This window comes from Rhopilema esculentum, chromosome 21, assembly GCF_057945365.1.
Source record: "Rhopilema esculentum isolate cy_ngs chromosome 21, ASM5794536v1, whole genome shotgun sequence".
Classification (NCBI taxonomy): domain Eukaryota; kingdom Metazoa; phylum Cnidaria; class Scyphozoa; order Rhizostomeae; family Rhizostomatidae; genus Rhopilema; species Rhopilema esculentum.
In genome coordinates, this window is record NC_142835.1 from 9,358,103 (window position 1) to 9,380,123 (window position 22,021).

The following is a 22,021-nucleotide window of genomic DNA, read 5'->3' on the forward strand; positions in this document are numbered from 1 at the left end:
TAAAAAATTGAGACTTAATTTTTATCAGACATCTGTGCGTTTTTTTATATATACTACAAAGCATTCTTTGGAGATACCAGAAAAAAACCCACTGGTTGGGAAAGAAAAAACAGATTAGATAACAGGTATATTTTCTATTTCACAGTCAGGTAAATTTTTTCAGTGCAGTTGATTGTTACCTGAAGATTTTGACTTAATTTTAACAAAGAATCATTGTAGGAATAAAGTGAGAGCATTGGAGCACCTCGACTAAATCACTTTCTTACATTGACAATGTAGCTTAGTGTCTTGAACTGCCCAGAATTGCCCTTCACAGGAAAAGAAATACTGAAATTTTCAAGGGACAAGCATTTCTGTTCATTTTCCTTGTTGTTATATCTTGTATAATGATATGCTGTGTTTTCTAACTTGGTTAGCTTGGTGTTTAATGGTCCTAAAGCTATTAGCTCCCCCTCCATCGGAAACATCTAGCCCCCCATCGGAGGAAATTTTAGGTTATTCTTGGAGCAAATTTGACAAAATAACGTACGAAAACTGCTTATTTTAGTCATTTTAGCCTTCCTGACGGAAGCTCCAACCCCTCTGTCGGAAGATTTCAAATACAAAACGAAATTTTGTCGCGACGATACTCTGATAAGTTGTCAGAAACTCTGTTGCACAATATTTGCAACCGAAAATCTATACGAAAATATTTTTTTGTCCATATTGCATTTTACTTGCTATTCGGAATAACTTCGTATGCAAAAACTTAAAATTTTCTATGCATGCTTCGACAATTGACAATTGACACCGGGAAAAATAAGCAGAAAATGGAAACAATGTTTTACTAATTAAACATTAAAATTTCATGAAAATATGATAATATTCGTAAGAGTTTCTGAGCAAATTTATCTGCTAAAAGGATTCCATCCGATTAGAAATAAAAGATGATGACAGGTTAAGGCAAGAAAGACGCTTTAAAACTATTTTCTCTCGACGGCGCTCAGAGTATGAAGCATGGACTGGTGTGTATCGAAAGTGACGTGATCGGAAGATTGCCGCATTTGATTGGCTTGGTTCCTCTCGAAACCTCATTCAGCGACATTTTATTGCGCTAGCTACATGTGGTTTTCTCTAGTGCAACTGCTTTTACTGTGCTTGATGCTAGAGTTTGTTGGTATCATATTTTGATTAATAGAATCACAGATAAAAAATACCGGCGTAGCTACAAAGTTCTGCATCATTTTTAAACAAAAGCGTCTCAAGGACAGGTCCTTGTGGAACGTTTGGCTAAACTCTGAAGAAATCATTCACTTAAACCTAAGGACGAATACTGAAGGATGTTGTTCTGCATCCTTCACGCGACCTATTAAATAGCCAACCATAATGCCAGTAAAAGACTAACATAAACATCTAATTCCTAATAATTTGGGCCCCACTGTTTTTTCTCATGTGCAATGAGGTTGTTCAATGAAAAAACAGCGACGGTAGAATTTTAGCGTTTTCTCATTGGTCAACACGTTCCTACATTTCTACATTTATCAAAACTCTTAAGATGTTTATCAGTATACAGATGCTCACGCAAGCGGGTGGACAAATGTCGGCTTGTCTCACCAACATAAACAGAATTGAAAAACATATAGAAATCTTATCTGCAACATAAACAGAATTGAAAAACATATAGAAATCTACATCAGTTAAAAAAATTCAAAAATTAACGCAAAGTTATAAATATAACGAATGGGTTTTATAGACCAGGCTGAACGTAACGCCACTAAATTTAGAACAAAACAACAAGAAAATTAACAACGGAAATTTCTATCAACTGGCAAAAGCATGGTACAGCTATCTGAGTAAAACTCCCTTCTGACATGCACACATACAGGTGCTAGTTAAACCGACTTAAACTAAACCAAGATAATGAATGGCGCTTTCTTATGGGTCAGTCCAACAAATCGAATACATTGGATTGGTTAAACAAATTTAAATCGTTAAGGTAAAGCTGGTTGAGTATTGTCAGTTTTAATGCAGTATAATATTTAAATTTTTGACAGTGTATTTACATAAACTTTTATGAAGACATGATGAGAAACCAACTCGCAACTGGCAACTCGCAACTCGCAAAATATAATCCTTCGATTTCAACGTACGCAAATCGCAGAAGGGTGGGAAGAGGATATGTATAGAATGGGGCAACAAAAAATAAAATTTAGCATTACCACCATAGACACATAAGATTATAATAATCGCAGAAGCCGAGCTGTCCTTAATTAAATTCTATATTTAGGAAAACTGGCATAAATTGCCCACCACATGTGAAAGAAGGCAGCCCGGAGAGCTGTTATGTAAACGAGCCGTGACTACGTCATACCTACATTCTTTGATTCAGGATGAAGTAAATCGTGGATACCAAATCGAATGAGGGTTAATTTGTTAAAGCATTGTAATGGGAAACCTCAGACTGAAGCTCTGCTGTTTATTAGGGATTTAGCGAATCTTTCTTGAAGGGAAAGCTTGTGAATTCTCTGTCAAAATTATGAAACTGACAAAGATTTTTTGGTGGAAGTTTCACGGAGAACTTGGACTTGGATTTTTTAGTTACAGCACTACTTCAACGAGAGAAATAAAATTTTCCATAAGATGATACTTTTTTAAAACGCATTATGATATTGTAAGCACGATAAGTGATAATTTGACAAAATAGCCTGAAAAGATTATCGAATGATGCAAAAAAAACAGTTCTCACAACAATAGCTACTATACAATTTTGTAGCTCGACCATCCAGAAAAGGGGGTGCAGGACCATCAATAGTAAAATTTACCAAAGAAGACATAAATAAAGGAAAATTAACGTGTTTCGCCTACAAATAAACGGTTTCACCGACAAGCTAAGGATTTTGCGGAACAGCCGAAGATTTACCAAATATCTCATAAAGAACTGGGGGTGTCACACCCCCTACACCTACCGCTAGCTACGCCCCTGCTACCTTATATAGAAATATATTCTCGTACTGGAAGGCGAAATGTCTTAAGCAAAAAAGGGGAATTTGGGGTGGGGTGGGGTGAAAGTTTGGTTGGGCTTTCACTCGGGTCTTATATTGTGAGAAGAGTATGAATGTCTAAAGACTTTCATAGTAAACCAACTTACATATGCTCGCAGCACAAAGGGTCATCAGCCGACGAGAATTCAATTATTTTGGTTGAATAGAGTTTTGATGTTTATTTGAGGATGACAAGTCACAAATTAATATTAAAAAAATGACATTTTTAGTCGTGACTATATACCGTTCTTGCACCTGAAAACATTTTGACTAAACTCTCTTTCCTTTAGAAGCAATGCAATTTTTCTGACAATGGTTTCATCGAAGAGGTTCTAAATGCAAAATCCAAAGATGAGTATCTCGTGAAGAGTTTGCTAAAAGAAACAAATGGAAAGTGTCTGTCACGTGGAAGAACATAGTGGATGCATCTAAAAGGACGTAACTTATGTTTCCAAACGTTTGGGCCTCCTTATACTTCTTGACCCCCTTCGTGTATTCTGCACTTCCCTCTTCCCGTATCTATTATGTAGTGGAATTAAACAGTTTTCATGTGATTCTTATAACACACACTTTTATGAGATACTCTTGTTCCCTGTTCTCTGTTCCCTGTTTCCTGTTCCCCGTTCTCTGTTCCTTGTTTTCTGTTCCCTATTCCCTAGTCTCCCTGTTCCCTCCTCCCTGCTCCCTCCTCCCTCTTCCCTGTTCCCTCCTTGTTCTTCCCTTTTCCTTCTTCCCTTCTCTTTGTTCTCTCCTCCTTTGTCACTCGTCGCTCTTCCCTTCAGGCAGAATTGTCTTTTTTTGTCAAAATAAGAGTTTCCCATACCTAACTTGCATCGAATTAACAAGACAATTTTCTTTGCATTGCTTGCAATTTGCATACTATTTCAATTCCAGACATTATTTGCACACTTGTCAAGATTACACATTTTTTGCGTCGAATAGAAGATTTTGAGAGATTTGTGTATGCACCAAACCGTGCACAAGGAATCTTCAGCTCATATTGATTCCTTTCTATACTTGATCACCAAGTCAAGAGGCTATAGAATGCAATTTTCAGGGCCATGCAAGAAAATCATTGTGTCTCATCCCTCATTGAAATCCAAATTTCCATGCTTTGCCTAAGTGTCGTAGTGCATAGAGTTCAATTTCAGCTCGCATTAACAACTCAGCCCTACTTTCTCAAACTTTTTTCTACGTGGAAATTTTGTCAACGTTGATTGGAGATGACTGTATTTGAGACTGAGGCTCAACAGCAGGAATCTTACATTTTTAAGGACAGATATGTACAGTTTCAAACAAAAGAAAGAGAAAGGTTTTACTAAGGAAATAAATGACCAGATATTCTCCGCGCAGTTACAGAACTCTTAGTAGCATTTCAACAATGTGAAACAGGAAGATAAGCATACAGGTGTAACACGATCGTTTATTAGGCATCCACCGCTTGAAGTAGAAAATAATAAATTTTGATTATTTTATATAATTCCACCCAGTGGCGGCAATTCAGGCTTTCACAAGGGGCGTGTTGGGTTCAGGGCTATGATTGTCCAGCAATATATCATCCAGGAAAGAACTTTCAGAATGTTAAACATTTGTCAATTATCCAACGAAAGACGGAATTTTCAGATGAGAACACTAATTGGGGAAAGGGTGACCTGAAATTTCCCTTTTCACTTAATATCTCTTTCAACCAGCCCCAATTTATCGGATATGGGCATACCTTAATTTTCCTAGGCTTCACCACTCATAGAAACGATTCGGGGACGCCAGGAAGCGTTTCAAATTTGTTGGGGCCCGTACAGGTAGGCAGAAATACTATGTCATACAAAAGGGTACTTTTCATTTAGAATATGAAATACGGGCTATGTCATAATAAGATATTTTTTCAGCAGGAATAAAATAATAAGGCTACCAAAAATTTTCTCAGATCGCTTCTTGGAACAAAACGTTAAAGTTGTCATCAACATAACGCGTCAGGCACAAAGGTCAGTATAATATAAGTAATAGACACAAGTTCTATCCTAGACATTTTAATTGGGTAATAAACCTGCAGGATTGGCCCTATCTAAACGCTCTAAGATACAAATTTTATGATCTTTTATGTGCGGATCTTAATAACATATTTCCAAAGGGTAGCCAATCTGTTTTTAAAAACGATCGGCAATAGAAACTGTTTTGAGATTGCCTCTTCGACTTACGAAAATGCAAATATAAGTTAAGCCGAAAGCCATTAACGAAAGAGTGATACTTTCTCAAGAACTACAACCGATCTGGCGCAAACAGAGCTATAGCAGTACCACTGTTACAAATTATTTTATTTCGATTGTTGCTGACTCAAATGGCCTTCACCCTTCGAATCTTCAACAACTTCGTCATCGCGAGATTCAACTTGAATCGTTTCTTCTGTACTCCTCACAACATATGGGTTCGTAACAGGTTCAACTTTGCATGTTCGCCAGCACAGATCTTCCTTGCAATGACAGAGATTGACTTTCGAAAAAATCTCCTTGACCTTGTCGCGAAAATGCTTACTTCGAAACGAGTAGATTATTGGATGCGATGTCGATGCGAAATAGGCCAATATAAGCGAAGCTTCAAATGCTGTATCCACTGCCACAGTGTCTATATTGCCGATAACTTGGACAGTATAGATGATGTAGGCCCCGCTCCAGCAGAGGAAAAAACCAGCAACTATCAACATAGCAGTTCGTGTCAACTTGCGACGCACTTTATTGTACGAGAACTGCTTCTGTCGACGATCACTCATATACTTTGGAGGCTTCTTCAGTGATTTCACAATGCTTGTGTATGAAAACAGGAAGAATATTGAAGGAAGGACATAAAAACAAGTGATATCCATCAGACTGATCACATATTTTGCAACATCGTTTGTGAACTTCTCAACACATCCGTCAGCCTCGCTGTAGATTTGAAACGGAATGAAAGGCGAGTACATACCTGGGCCAATAATCCAAAAGGAGGCTAATAGGTATTTGACATAGTTCGTTTCATCTAAATTGCTTGCAGCCTTAGACTTGAATTGGGTGACAGCTCGGTATCTCTCCCAAGCAAGTAAAACAACTGTCAGGACAGAGATGTTGGTAAAAGACCAAGTCAAAGTGTGAGATGTGATGGTTTTGCATACCATATCCCCAAAGAGACCGTTTGGGTGCTTCATCACTTCATACTCTAAAAGAACACCAACGGTTCCAAATATTTCCGTTAATATATCAACGACGGCAAGATTGATCAGGATATATGCAAGACTTTTGTTGAACTGGTTTGATTTCTTTAACGAGTCGTAGAGATAGACCAACACCAGTATATTGCCAATGAACCCAATAGCAAAGTTACTGACATATGTTACCACCAGGAAGCAGTGAAAAGGCTTCATTGTGTTGAGAATTGTGATCAGTAAATCACTTGGAATGGATTTCCAAACCTTTCAAGCCATCCAGCACCTTTCAAGAAAGAATAGAGTAAAAAATCATCAACATAAAAGCTGGCATTAATAGTCTGTTGGCTTTCCAGCACCACAAGGAAGATTCATGTCAAGAACCTTATCTTAAATGGTTTGTTAAATTACCACAATTTGTTAACAACCTGCAAAAGTTTAAAAAACTCAGAGCCAACTTTGAAACAGTTAAAAAAATAAGTATTTTCTGAATCAATTTCGCAAAAAATCTTGCAATAAAGTTATGCACATTATTCTACAGCAAAACTATCTTTTATTTCCGGATTGCAAGAAAGGGCGGTAGTTCCTTATTACGTCAATTGAAAGAGTATAAGAAATGACTTAGCATGTTGTAAGAAAATTACAAAAAGTGGACCCACAAGCTTTATTTACACAGCTTTATATAAGTGCGGACAACTTCCAACTGCATTAAACAATTTCATCTAAACAAAAGGCGACAAAAAAACTTTTCAATTTCCTACCTTTTACGCCCATTTCCCCCCTCACTGCTACTTAATTTCCACCCAAAGCAAGACAAAATGGATGCATTTAATTAACATTTATCTAGAAGGCTCCAAGGGAAATAAGAGACTTAGGGGTGTGACAAATAGCTTAACAGTAGTTCTCCTATCGCAATTTGCTTTCTTTGCAGCTTACAAAAAGCAAAAACGTGCTCAGAAGAATGCATCTTGATATTGAATAGATTTCTTTATAAGAAGATAAAAATTCTACACCAGAATAGTCTTACTTTATCAGGCAACGTGCAACAGTCATAAACCCTTCTACGCTCTTATCTGGTCTACCAGCAAGATTATAGACTAATTTGATTGACGGCGGTATTAAAAGGATTTTCTTATCATATGTTATTTAGTAAAAGCCAGTACTAACGCTTCTAAATATATGATAAGGGCCGCCTTAAATGCTTCCAAGGATATTGAATCAGCTTGCAGACTCGTTGAAATTAAAGGTTTTTGCAATAACTTGCAAAATTCGGTTTAGTTTTGATAGGAATTGGGTATAATGGTGGTGCTAGCCCTGTTGACAGCAACATCAGAAAGATTCATAGTAAGATTGTTATGCACATTTTTTACATCAAATAACCTTTTTGCATGATTGCAAGAAAAAGCGGCAGTGAAAGGATTTCCAACTCAAAATTTCACAAGAAAAATTCCATATACAATTATATCGTCCAACCAAGAAATTTTCATCAAAACACAAACGTTTCTCACAATTCCACTTTGGTTAGATTTCACAGGTTAAAGCAAACAGAAGTTCTTTTTCTGAAAGTCACTTTCAGTTTGTGCTCTCGAGCCAATTTATTTCCTCTTTCCAACAGCTCGAATAAATTTTTAATTGTGTAAATTGTGAAATGTTACGAATTTTCAAACAGGAACATAAAGTATAGCCTAGTTTCGACGATCGGGCATTAATTGATTCTGCATCAAAATATCTACCGTTTTTATTTGGTTATTTGACCTTATGTAAAATTGTAAAAAAAGCAAACAGTCTTCTGTAGAATGACTCGACGCCAAATTGCACACCAGTAAAGAGCTTTTAATTACAATTATGGGCTTTCCTCTTCTGCCTTACGGTTCTGTTTTGCTCCAACGCAGTTAGATGAAAGACACTGAAATTATTGACGCAAACTTTCTGTGCAAGAACTGTTTATATCCATTTTGATTAGCAATGGGAATAAAAACTTGAAGCAACGGCTCAAATCAAATAATAAATGGGAATCAAATCCGTTTGAAAATTACTTCCTTTTGCCATAAGCAGTAAAAACTCACTTGAGGGCAGAGGTTTCTAGCATCTTTATCGGATACTCTACCATTTACTAATGCAATATGGATAAATTGTAAAGGTAAGTTGGCACTTTTGATGATGATTGTCACATTTTTTGAGAGATTGTCAAATTCAACTAAAATCAAAGTACACACAGTTTTTGCAACAATTGTGATATCAAAGTCAGCTTTTGGGCTGCCAGAATTAAAAAACTCTTTGACATACACAGGTATGTTTAGAACCTGGTCTTTTTTATCATACTTCCTCAAACCCAACAAATTTTCAGCATCAACACAAAACTGAGCACAGGACTGATATGATAAGACTGGATTCGTTGACTCCCTTTTTACAAGAACCAGTAAATTGAGGCTAAGGCTGGCTGTTCTTAATTTTTTCATTATTGGAAAACGTAAATAAACCAACTTTGATCAAAATGCAATTAGCAGTAATTAAGACTCGGTTTTTTTCTCAACTTTTGAAAATTTATTGACTCGTTTTTTATGAAATTGTTCTTGTATAAAAGCGAGTGTACAACGATTTTCTGTCAGCCCAAGCTTACGCAAATAAGAAACTCTATAGAATACCCAATTTTCATAAAAAATCGAGAAATTTTCAGCATTTAGCCATTCATCCATAAAAATTCTTATCCTCTCTGTACCCTATAAGCCAAATTCAGAATACCTTCCTGAAAACAACGAATGGGGGGGGGGGGGGGGTCTGGGTGTGACTACGAAACCTCTTGTACTTGGTAACCGTCTACAGAACGTTGTTTGTGCGATTGTCAATGTGTCTGGACTTTACACTGAGAGCTGTCCAAGATTCTTCGACTCAAAGGCTTTCAAGTTTCAAAATCATTGCCCAAGGTTTTTCAATAAATTATTCAGGTCCCAGAGAGCATTTTTAGGAAAAGATAATTTTATGAGACATTGATAATGCAGTCAGAAATTATAAGCAAAGGCCTCAAAATTTTGTCTTAAAATTTGGTCTGTCAATAAATTGCATTTCAACTGACAACATCTCCTGTGCAATGATACTATGCGTTAACAGGCATAGCAAAATGACATCTATAGCGAAAAGAACTAAAAGATCCAATGATATTTATAATTTGCTATGAGAATTACTAACTAAATGATTATAGAGTCATGAAAAATGTAATCATGATATAAAATAACCAGAACTATATGCATTTTACTTGATGAAATAAAATTTATAACTAACTGGTGAAGCAACATATGGAAAAACACAGCTTTAACATCAAAAAATTTGTAAGAAACTGAGCTGGGTAAATTGATATTTATGAAACGGATTTCATTTTGTAATTTCCATACTTTTATGGTATTAAGCGTGTATTAAAGAATAGCCCCAAAAACAGAGAGGTGAATCATGCAAAGTTTTAGATTTTAGCTGCAGAAAGCAGTCTGTATACCACACCAAGGACTGCCTGCTGTGTTGTGCAAATACTACCAAAAATTGTATTTGACACCCATCTCGATCAAAACGCAGCCGAGTTTCTCTGCTCTTTTCTAGAAATATCAATGGTATCTTGCGAACAACCTGACAGTGTTGAAAATTTCCTGCAAACAAACTAACACTGTTTGAAAATTCAAAGATAATGAAATCTCACTTACCGGGAAAGGTCCTTTTTTATGCAAGTCACTTTGAGTTTGTGTTCACGAGCCAATATATTTCCTCTTTCCACCAGCTTCGAATCAATTTTTAATTGTGTAAATCGTGAAAATATTACAAATTTTCAAACAGGAACACCGAATACCATCTAGTTTCGATGGTAAGGCATGAATAAATTCCGCGGCAGTATCTCTGTCTTTTTCATTTAGTTTTTGACCACATCAAAAAACATATTCTTCAGTAGCCTCCCTCTGTTGACGCCAAATTTCAGTTACATACTGCAATAAAAATGCCGAACATCTTGAGAACCGTCGCACACCCGCGTTGCCGAGCGAGATCTTCTTCCCTCCAGTTTCAAAGAATATTAATTAAAGCAGTACCAATGAATAAATGAACTCAGCAACTCTATTGTAGGTTATAAGGAAATATGTCGTTTCTATATGACACTTTGATTCAGTCTTAATCAATACTTCAATTTGACTATTATTACAAGATGCATAGAAGAACAGGCACCCATTTGGCAAGTAATCTCGGTTTTCAATCAACGACAGGTTGCACATTCAAAAAGGTCAGTCTACTCTGGCAACCTTTCTCATAGAATCCTCAGGTCAAAAACTTTAGCTGCCAATTCCAATTTATGGTGTTTGCTTTGTTTCGTATTTTAGTTGGAAAGTGATTCTTGTATATATGAACAAACAACAAAATGGATAAGGTATTAGTAAACAACGAAACATCGACGGGGAATCGCTGGCGGCTCCGGGCCGGTGGCCCTAGGGCAGGCGGCTCTAGAGCAGGAGTAAATTTAAGGCAGACAGCATCAGTCAGTATAGGCAAATTTAAAATGACATCATGAAGAAAAGAGACAGTAAAACTATTTTAATAACTTCCAGACGATAAGCACTGTTTCTTACTTGCGTTTATTCTTGTTGGTGACGAAAGACCTTTTTGAGGGGGGTTGAGCGGGGGAAACGCAGAGTTGCTTGTAGATAATGGATACCCCTTACAACATTGATTCATATAATAATCTATACGTCAATAAGTCTATGGGTTTATACGTTTGTTCATATAATATTCGTAGTATGTTGGTTTTAAAGCAGGTCCATTCCTTTTTGGTACCTCAAAGGTAAAATCTAAAGACTCGAAAAGCTAAGTTATTTTTAGCACATCAGAACTAAAAATTGTAATTTGCACTTTGGCCTCTGGCTTAACTTTTAAGTAGGCCATTGAATATCGGCTGAGTAGCAAAAATTGGATTTCGCAAAAATATCACAAACAGTATTGGCAAAGAAGTTTGACAAACATAGGACATCTGCTCGATCTGTTTAAGATAACTGCAAACAACGGAAGTTCTTCCTGCTATCAAAATTTCTATTGATTCATTAATTTCTGATCGATGCAGCTGCATTTTTAAACAAATAATATATACTTGACGTCTCCATTGTATTCGGAATGTAGCCCTGACTATAACTCACTGTTGCTCATAATCTAAAAATACATCTCCCGAAGAAGACTGTCACACGGAAATACCATTACAACCAGTCTGACCTTGCAGCCATGTGGATTTAACATTCGACAAACTTTAAAAACAAATCTAATTAAAAGTAATAATGGTACTAAAAGTATAGAGTAACACAAAGAAACTGATACTCCACAAGGCTCACAACTTCATCGATTACAGTTAAATCTGTTTCATCTTTTTATTATCAATTAAAATTGATAGTCAAAATAGAAATAAAAGTTCAGAGAAATTCACTGATACTCCTCAAGGCTCACAACTGCGTCCTTTTCTTTTAATTGTGAAGATGAATAAGAAAACATTGTTAGATGCAACATCAGAGAGACCATCACACCAACAGACAAAGTAATATAGTTTTGACACTAGTGTTATTTTCAACTTAGGTAGCCAAGGGAAAAAAACAAATATAGAGTAGCAGGAAGCCAGAACAGGAAACATGAAAAGGTAACAATCGTTCAAATGTTAAATTCATCTTCTAATTGGAAGAAGCACACTCCTCTTGGCAACAAAATTGTTTACCAAGAGAAGTGTGTGTTTCGCAACGACAGTCCCAAATGTACCTTATTACGTTATTTTGAATGAAAAAATTTGGGGATCTCCTGTCCAAAAAGAAAAGATCAACCTATAAGTAAAAAGTGAGGGAAATGTCCTTATCATGAAACATTACCGAAAGTAGTGTAGGAATCCTTCAATACATCTAAAGATTTGTGTTATCAAAAAAATTTGACCTCTGATTAAGAGGTTCTGTACAGCTTATCGTTTTCTGTACAGCTTTTAAGGCCAAGTCATTCCATGCAACATTGTATTTGAAAGTAAATTTAAAATATCCACACGTCGCACACAACTTAAAACTGCAAATTCTAATTTTATCTTCGTTATGAAAGTTGCAAAGGCACCCGGATTAAAGGTAATTGGATTCTTTAAAAAATCTTAGGATGGGGATTACGTTACTTAATCGTTACAGATGGCAATATCGCCAGCCAACTTTTCTATTGCATCTTTGCAAAATTATATCCTTATTCTGATTGCATATGTACACATGTCTCCGAGCATGAAGCAGCTTGAAAAACAGAAGTCAAAGATAACAAATCGAAGGTATTGAAAATACTACGTCTGCAAAATAGATCAAGTAGTCTTCTGAAGACATAAGCTTGACACACTTCTATTGCCAAGAAGCGTAAACTGAAGGTAAGAGTATTTCAAATGTAATACCTGTCAAGATTTAGCAAGAATCAAAATCATTTCTCAAATTACTAATTTCGAATTATTGTTAGAATAGGAAAATAGAAAAGTTAAAAGAAAAGGAAACACTTAATTCACCTCTTGCTATTTTATCTCCTCAACACATACGTCACATTTATCTCTTTCCAACACTAAAAATACTAATTTCGTTTCTCAACTAGTGACGTTTTTATTGCTACAACCCAATCGGAATAAAGCAAAGCAAAATAAAGAGGGAAGCGGCTTGAAAATAAATATTCAACACACTAATAGTTGCTTTCAAATAAAACAAACCTAAGTTCAGTCAGAATACATTAAGTCGTGGATAGGCCCGACGGAAGAATTTCAGCCGGCGTGTTTTGATAAGCGACTATTAAGATCATTGAGTTTAATGGAAGTGCTTTCAAAGGACTTTAGCACTTCAGTCTGGTCAAAAATTGAATTTTTGAAATAACATTTACGAATTAATTGAATCATTGCTATTTCTAATGGTTGATCAAGCTGATAATTATCGTGAGCTGTTCTCACCAGGCAAGAAAGTAAATAAAATAAAATGTATATCAATCTACAAAAACAAACTATAATTTTCTGATCATACCGTTTTTAAGGGTCCTTTACATCCTCTGCAAACTAAACATGTCATTGGGTATTTCGTCGCTAGAATCTGACTGATTCGATTGTGTGCCAGAAAATCCTTTTTCCTTTTTTCTATATGACTGCTTTCGCTGTTTGCATCCTCGATTGCCTGTTTGAAAAATTTCTGAGTTTCAAAACAACCAATAAATAACCACAGATAAAAATAAACTTATAATTTATTACAGATGAAAATAACTCTTAGAAAAAAACAAAATCATTTATCAATGTACACCAAATGCAAACGGCCCTCCGCCTTGAACAGATAACATTCAACGGATGCACTTAGAAACAATATTTTAAGGCATTCACAGATAGGACTTGGAAAAGAAGAAATGCTGGAGAATAAATTCTAACTGCGTGGCTTTAATACAGTTTTATGTAAAGACCTTCTGAGATCGATCACATCATGAATCAGCCACTCAAATGGGAGTATTTTCTGACTTCTGGATATTACCTACATAAAATTTGACAAAAACAGGAACAGCAGTTACAAAAATTCATGTCTTTGAGCAAGTATCCAATACAACTTTGTATGGAAACGATTTTGAGAAAATGCAAACAGGTGATTTTCTCTTTACGTTGACGTGTTTAGCAGCCATCGCCGAGTTCAGCAGAATTGCCAATCGTGAAACTAAATGTATAGTCTTCTCAGAAACAATCGATAAGTTCACAAACACTACGAATCTTAAAGATCTAAACGTGCATTAGAACTAGACCAGGAGATAATGGAATAAGAGAAAATCGTGTTAGGGTTGCTTCATGTGAATCTTGAACAGCCCGAAGTGATGCCTAGGAACTTTGAAAAAATGTCACAGCTTTCAAAACTCACCCTTAAGGCTCTCTTCTCGCCCAGAGATAAATACAGCTTTTCTTGGACGAAAACCTTGTCCTTGTCCTTGCCATGTATTTGATTTGAAGAAATCTCATGAATCGGCGCCCTTTCGGCTGTATTGGTCCCATAGTTTATTGCTCTCTCTGTGATTCGCTTCGCTAACCGATGATTTATGATTGCTAGATCCAAAGATGGCAGTCCAGGAAGATCGTCTTTCTCGCTATAGCAATTAGTGAGTGTTGACAACTTTAGAAGAAATCTGTGGAAAGAAGAAACTATTACAGAATCGTGCAGCTACAAGACTATAGACTGTCTACAAAATGGCAAGATTCTATTCTGGAAGTGTTATCAGCACAAGAGGCAGGTGAATGGAGAGCATGAAAACATTTTTTCAGGAATTCCAGGTTTCGACTGGCTAACTTTAACTGACAGTTATGTGCAGTTTATTCCACGTCCTTGAAGAATAAATCGAGATTTCTATTCTAACTACACCCAAAGCTAATTTAACCTAATGCAAAAATAACACAATAGACCTACTCAAATACATCTATACATGAAGAACAACGTAGTTTCAGGCTGTAACCCCTCTGAACCTCGGCCTCCATGAGGTCGCTTGGTGATCTTACTGTATGTTACTCATGGTTACAACTTCAAACCATCTGTTTTGTCTTGCTTTCCAAGTCAAGTTATCACAATTTGCTCTAATAACAAAACGTATTGTAGAATTACCCAGTAATTTTGATTACCTGTTAGAAGAAGCAATGGTAGTTGTGAGCTGCCTGTGTTCTTCAAGGAGTGTTTCGAGTGCAGCATTTGATTCTCTGTACTTTGAATCTGTAAGTGCTTTCCAGCTTGCTAGCTCATCGGCCATTACCCTAATATGAAAAAAGAGAAGATCCTGCACAAAATTGCCAACAAAAAGGTGTGAATGCATTCAGAAGCTATATCTCTTCCTCGGGGAGGGCATTTCTTTTCTTTCTTTCTTATTCTTCCTTTCTTTAGTTTGATACACATTATTATCATATATGACTCTTTATATCATACAAATACATAAATATCACATTATAGTTAAAGAAAACTATATACATGCTTAATCTCTACAATCCTGTTTCGCGAATAACTCGCTCTTCAGGAGAAGTTGATATACTGAAATATTTCTTTTATGAAAACAGATAATAAGTGCTGCCTAATAGGCAAGCGGCACTGATTGGCCAACCCCAACAATCATGTGTTCGTGTTTCTGATTGGCCTATTTCGATCCATAACTGGGTATATATATATATTTCCTAGCGTAGAGTTTTGGGTCTATGTTCTGACGTTTTAAACTCTGAAGAGTGTCAGACGGAAAGCTTTAGTTTACTAAATGTTTGCTTTTTTAGAATGCATGTCATGGAACCTAGCATTCAACTGTGACAATATTTCACTCTTCGGTTAGAGATAAACAGTTAATATCATAAATCAAAGCATGAAGGATATGCCATCTCGGAATACGTTGTTGAGAATAATCAAGCAATATTTTCTTTTCCAAATGTATGCAACTTTCTTCACACATTCAGGAGTTATGCCCCGAAATTCTCTTAAGGTTTTATACTTTAAGCATTTCACTGTGACAATATTTCACTCTTCGGCTAGAGATGAACAATAAATATCCATTAATTAAAACTCTATAATCATGGATAACAGAGAAGACAAAGCAGAAAAGAGGGAGAGTAAAATCCTTAAAGCTGACAAAATGCAGCAAATGGCAGGTGGGTAACTCAGATTTCAACTCGTTTAAATAATATTTTTCTTTTATAAGAAATGCTGCTTTTTGTATCATACTTGACCTGTGATCTGATTTCTTCCTACATTTTCTCAATTTTTGATACCTTTTCCGTAGGGCTCTTTCTTCGCTTTTTAATAAACCCTTTTTTCACAACATACTACTAAAAGAATTTTCGTCTGACACTCCTCAAAGTAAAAAACGTCAGAATAAGGATCCGAAAGAAAAAACTAATTTTTCTTACTTGCTCGCAAGAAACTTGCTCCTCCACACATCAGATTGAATAACTGCGCTTTCTAGTTCGTCATGTTTTTCATCAAGCTGACTTTGCAAATATTTAACCTGTCGCTGAGTCAAAGCATTTTTCATTGACATTGCCTCCAACCTTCGATTCAAACAAGAATATAAATTAAACTTATTTAAATCGGATTGAAGCTACTGATACAAAAGTATGTAGAGAAAAAAGCTAAAACTTTTGAAGCAACTTTTGAAGTCTGGATCATTCTGATGGCATAATAAAACTTGAATTAGGGTCCTTCACTTGAAAAGCAAGCCGAAATACAACCAACAAAATCACTAGACATTACCACATCAGTTCAAAGATTGACACAATGTTACATATCGTTCAGAAATCAAAACTTGAACTTGAAATTAGATAAATAAAGATATAAATACTTGCATATTACAATGCTACAAGCAGTTAATGACTGTACTTACTTTTCTTCTAGATCCTCTCCAACAGAAGCAACCAACAGTGTCTTGAGTTCAGAGTTTACCTATGGGTTAAAGGGTGAATTTTGGCTAAATTACAGGCTTAAGTCTATAGGTTTTTATAAGCTCGCTGAGAAGAAAATTACATAGGTGATTTAACAAATTGACATTGACAGTTTTAGCAACCACAAACACTCTTTGTGCTGCACATGCCACTTTTCTAAACAGAGACAAGAAAGTGTACCCAGGGAATTCTTCGCTCTAGTTTTGCACAATGAGAAAGTTTAAAGCAAAAGTGTAAAGTAGCAATATATCATTCTAGAGATAGCATTCTTTACATGTATTTTTACCTCAATTTCTAACAGGAAAATAAATTGGCAATTACCTTGTTAAGTACAAGGAAATAAAAATTCTTAGAACTATCCTCAGGTGATAAAAAGGTGATAAAACAAACCTGTGTTTGAATTCCAAGCTGAGTGGAAATCTTCATTTTCTCTTCAATAAACTTCTCTTTTGCTTCCTCCATGCCTTTTATCTTTAGCTTCATTGTTTCAATCTCCTTAGCAAGGTCTGCTTTATCTGCATTATTACTGTTTCTTTGATCTACTAAAGAAATGCTTTCCGACTTCTTCATTTTCCCTACCAGCTCTTTTGCATTTCTAGATGCAACAGGATGTTTCACTTTTTTGCCCTTGTTAACTGCTGGAGTAGAAGTTGCTAGTGGAACCAATGGCCTAGCTTCTGGCCAACGTTTTGCTGTATTCCTCAAAGATGATACATCATTACTATCCTCAAACTCCATTCCATCACCAGCTGACCGTACAAGTTGATTTGTATGGCCAGTGTCTAAAATGTAATCAAGAAAATCAAACAAAATTATTTAAGATAATTTCTATGAAATTGAACCTCTTATATCTTACATAGCCTTACAACCAGCGACTCGGTACATTGTTGTTCTACCATCTGAGCTACCTGATCACCTTTTCAATCCAAGCCTTGTATTGCCCCGCCCTGGTTTTGTCATTCGGTCGCATTTTGTCTCAGTTTATTTTCCAAAATCCCTTTCTGTTATAACTTTTTACACTTCTTTCAAATAATCAGCATCAATTGACACAGGTTTCCATTATCTATGTCCTTTAACTACATAATACTTAGTATTTTAACAAACTTGAAATATACAAATAATTTGTCAGGGTTATACATGGTCTCAAAACATTGTTAGCCAAAACAAAATAGAAAATGTTTTAAAATGTTCTCCAATAAAAAAATTAAATTTTGTGAATCAAAGTTAGAGAAAAAATTATTCTGTAGTAAGTCAAGTATCAGTTCTGCAAAGCAACAATGAAAATAACAGATATATATGCAGCGTATTCCACAAATCTACCAGGAACTCCTTCTTGTGAATCGCAATGATAAATATGGACTCAAAAAGATTTGAGAAATGTATGTTAACACCTAATAGGCAAAGAATTAACAAGGAAGTTCTCTAAAAGAAACTTTTGGCCAGAGAAATCTAAACAACATTGGAGAAGCTTACCAATGTCATTTTTGCTGGGAGCTGTTCTGGTGTTCTTTTGCTCATATGTTATGATGTTATTTGCAAACCTTAAAGTAATGGAAATTAACATGGTATCAGATGCAGAATATCATCAACTTTTTGCATACTTAAAAATTCAGGTTAAGCTTACACCAAATGAAAACAAAAACTGTAACAATGTCAAAATGTGCTAATAAATACAATATCAATTTAAGTGATATTTTTCTGGGCAATTTTTCTTTCATTGGCATGTGATATCCTCTCAATTGAAAAACACATTTTTCTATGATTTTTACAGCCCTTCATTTGGGATTTTTATCTCAAAATCATCATAAATGTTTCAGTGCTTTGTCACAAGCCATTACTTACAATAACCTTGCACAGAAAAAGCTTTTTCCAGGGTCAGAGCAAGTTTTGTACAAACCCTTAATCTAAGAATAATATTGGCAGATGTCCCTTTTTAATAGGGAGGACAAACAAGTATCAAATATCTTTTTCATAACTTTTTCAGTAAATTATTAAACTTAACCTTCAGTTTTCAGTAAGCAACAAAAGTGCACTTTTCTGGCATACTTTGTTGTCTGGCTGCCCACAAATACAGAGATCAGACATGTCACAAACATTGCAAAATTATGTAAAACCAGATTTCTATATTTCATTTTTGTCTCACACACAAGCGGCACAACATATAGTGAAAGAATGTTAATTATGTGTAACATTCACTCTCTTGGATTGGCAGTTGTTCTCAAATACTATGTTTACAAACTAAGGATAATCGCACATTAAGAGCCGAAATATCAAGAAAGAAGGATTAAAGCTATTACATGTTCCTAAAGCCTTGAAAGATTCCTCATATATTTGTAGTATATCTTTTTTATCTCCTTAACCTAAAACACAGGCACAAGTCTCTCTTGTGAACACAATTTCTAATGAAAGCCCTATTTAGAGGACATTAATATATTTTTAATGGCTTTGAAAAAAGCGAACATTTCAAAACATATTAACTAAAAGCTTTTTCATCTGACACTCCTCAGAGCATAAAATGTCAGAATAAGGGTCCGAAAGAACACAATGAAAAATATATACCCAGTTGTGGATCGAAATAAGCCAACCATAAAAACGCAAGCACATACAAACAAAAAAGCTGCCATTGTGTAAACAGAAGGAGTTTGTTTTCTCTCTTGGACTCCAGTGGTAATTTTTCTTTAGTCACGCACTGATTGGTCAACTAGATCGGTCTTTTGCTTGCATTTTTCTGATTGGCCTATTTCGATCTACAACTGGGTATATATTTTTCATCGTGTTCTTACGGACCCTTATTCTGACATTTTATGCTCTGAGGAGTGTCAGACGAAAAAGCTTTTAGTTAATATGTTGTGAAATGTTTGCTTTTTTCAAAGCTATTTTAAAGTTATGTAACATCAAAAAACTGTTAACATATTTTTCTAAGTAACAAGGACATGCTCTAATAAAATCTGATAAATAAATATATTTCCTTGAGAATACCAACCTTGATATTGTCAGTGGTTTTGGCTCCACAAGATAAACTTTTTGAGCCATTTTCTTGACAGCTTTATCAATATTGTTTTCAATAGAAATAATCAATCTCAACTTTGTTCTGACCTGACAGCACTTCACTGCTGCATCTCCTCATATCACATCCCAACGAAAGAAGTCAACTAAAAAAATTGAACAAGGTGATACAGCGGACAGACTATCACACTTTAAGTTTAAATTGATTAAAGCCTTGTTGAGCTAACAATTCCAAAGAAACAAATTTGGAAAAATTTTGCAAGGAATTTTTAAATATGGGCTGTAACCATGCATCTTGTTTGCACCAAGCTGTAAAACTTACATAGGCTTGCAGTTACAGTTAAGGATATCAAGATGTCATAGTCAAGATATCTTGCTCTCACAATTGACTCACAATGCCAATAAAATCATGTTTGTTATATGATAGTCATGTATAAAAATCGAAATATTTTAAAAAAGTTTACCCTTTTTAAAAAGGTTTATATATACACTAGACTAGGTTGACCTACATTCAAATTTTTGTAATTTGACAACAACAGTTACATACAAATATAAGACAGCATTAAGGTATAACAAAAAAATATACTTTACTTTATATATTATACCATATTTTTAATTAGAAAAGATGTTACCTATGACAAAGGGGCTGCTCTCTCCTCGATTAGCTTTGCTACTTAGAGAGGTTTCTTCTTAATGAATCCCCTTTCGTACAAAACCTCTAGTGTAGTGTCATTTATCTTTTGTTCTATTATGTGTATCGTCTTATGAATCTATTATAATTTGTAAGTTGTTTAATATTAGAGTTTTTGTATGTAGTGGAATTCAAAATGAATGAATGAATGAATGAACTGAACGACACTGAAACCAGGCGGTTTCCCGGCCCCACTGTCCTATGTTGTATGAAATTCTACATGTTTTTAAAAAAAGATTGTCCAGAACTATAATTGTCCCTTGTTACCGTTCCAATTTTTTAGTTCCAATTGAATCTCAAACTTTATTCGAACGTATTTAAAGCATGCATAAATAAAAATATGTTAAGAGACAGGGCTAACTATCAGTATATTGAAGGCATTAGCTATCAGTAAAAACCACTCTAGGCCCTAGGCCTAAAAGCTTAAGCCATCATCAGTCGTTAACGAAAAACAAACTGTATGGTAAGTGTAGAGAGATTAAGCAAAGTAAAAAGGCGAACCTTATTTAATCAGATCTTTGATGAATTATATCAGCTTGGAGACCAGGTAGCACTTTCAGGATATACTCCATTGTTCAGTTTTCATGACCACTCGATGTTATGTTGTCCACTTGTCCTGTTGTCCCAGCTATCGTCATTCAACCTCCTACTGAAAACGAGATTTGCTTAGATAAAAAGGGAGAGAGATAGAGGAATGTGATTTATTGTCTGAGCACGGACGGACTTACATACAAAAGAGGTGTGGGGGCTGGTGCTGCTTCCCCGATATTTTTGTGTCATTTGGTCAATATTGCTACGATTCAGTAAAAAAATTTTCCTAGCCAGTTTTAATCAAAAGACGTCAAAAATTTACTTTATTTATCTTTTTTAACTTATAGTTTATTAAATTGAATTGTACAATTGGGCGTTTCCTAGGCACCTGGAAGGCTGTGGCATAAAGCCAAATCACTACCTAACGCCCCACGCCAAACCTTGCCTCTATAAAGCCCTAGGTTTGGGGGTATTTAATAAAAAGCTTAGTAGGGTTTACTTCAACGTGCAGTGAGAGTCAGTTTGTACAATAATCATAATCGTGCACCGCAGAGCTCAATTTTCATGCAGCGAAAAACTAAGACAAAGTGATTTTGTATAAAACAAATATGAATGTAACAATACAGGTAGGAAAAATTTTATAAAGAATATTGGAATATTAAAAAGCAAGAACACGATACTTACCAACAAAAACAGTGACGATAATCTATGAATCGCTCTAAAAATCCGTCCAGAATGTAGAAGCTACTTATGACTGGATTGTTTTGTTCTTCATCTTATCCCTTGAGATCTTTTTTGGAAAGCATGTTCAAACGAAGTCTGCCTTTGCACAACCTGTTTATAGCCGATTGTCTTCAGTGATGGAGTCGTGTATGATATTATAGGGAGCCCTCCAAACTTTTTTGCTGAAGTATGATATTAAAGTTGTGGCATAGATGATAAAGGTTGGAAATTACGATTAAATATTCACCAACTCGTCTAAAGCCCCCAACTCCCAAAGAAGTCCCGGCATCCTTAGATGTAGGACCGGGGGCACAGGGTGCTAGTGTCTGCTCACTTTTTAGAAAAAGAGATACCGTAAGTCCTTGAATTAGCCTCCTGGGGGCATATTTATTTTTGATATTTTTTGAACGGGGGCTTATTCGAGAAGGGGGGGCTTATACGAGGGGGGG

At 35.5% G+C, this 22,021-nt stretch overlaps 2 protein-coding genes across 2 annotated transcripts; both read right to left on the minus strand.

Moving 5' to 3' along the window:
• Positions 1–474: 474 nt before the first annotated feature.
• Positions 475–12,558, minus strand: LOC135684514 (galanin receptor 2a). The gene is made up of 2 exons (XM_065200097.2): positions 9,882–12,558; positions 475–6,478 (listed from the first exon to the last, which is right to left on the minus strand). The coding sequence occupies exon 2, from the start codon at positions 6,409–6,411 to the stop codon at positions 5,332–5,334; it is 1,080 nt and encodes a 359-aa protein (XP_065056169.2). The 5' UTR covers positions 6,412–6,478; positions 9,882–12,558; the 3' UTR covers positions 475–5,331.
• Positions 12,559–12,710: 152 nt separating this feature from the next.
• LOC135684513 (uncharacterized) lies at positions 12,711–20,980 on the minus strand. Its single transcript, XM_065200096.2, has 9 exons — positions 20,820–20,980; positions 19,605–19,773; positions 18,095–18,162; positions 17,012–17,403; positions 16,564–16,622; positions 16,091–16,231; positions 14,831–14,959; positions 14,082–14,343; positions 12,711–13,361 (listed from the first exon to the last, which is right to left on the minus strand). The coding sequence occupies exons 2-9, from the start codon at positions 19,652–19,654 to the stop codon at positions 13,209–13,211; spliced, it is 1,254 nt and encodes a 417-aa protein (XP_065056168.2). The 5' UTR covers positions 19,655–19,773; positions 20,820–20,980; the 3' UTR covers positions 12,711–13,208.
• Between the last annotated feature and the right edge of the window lie 1,041 nt (positions 20,981–22,021).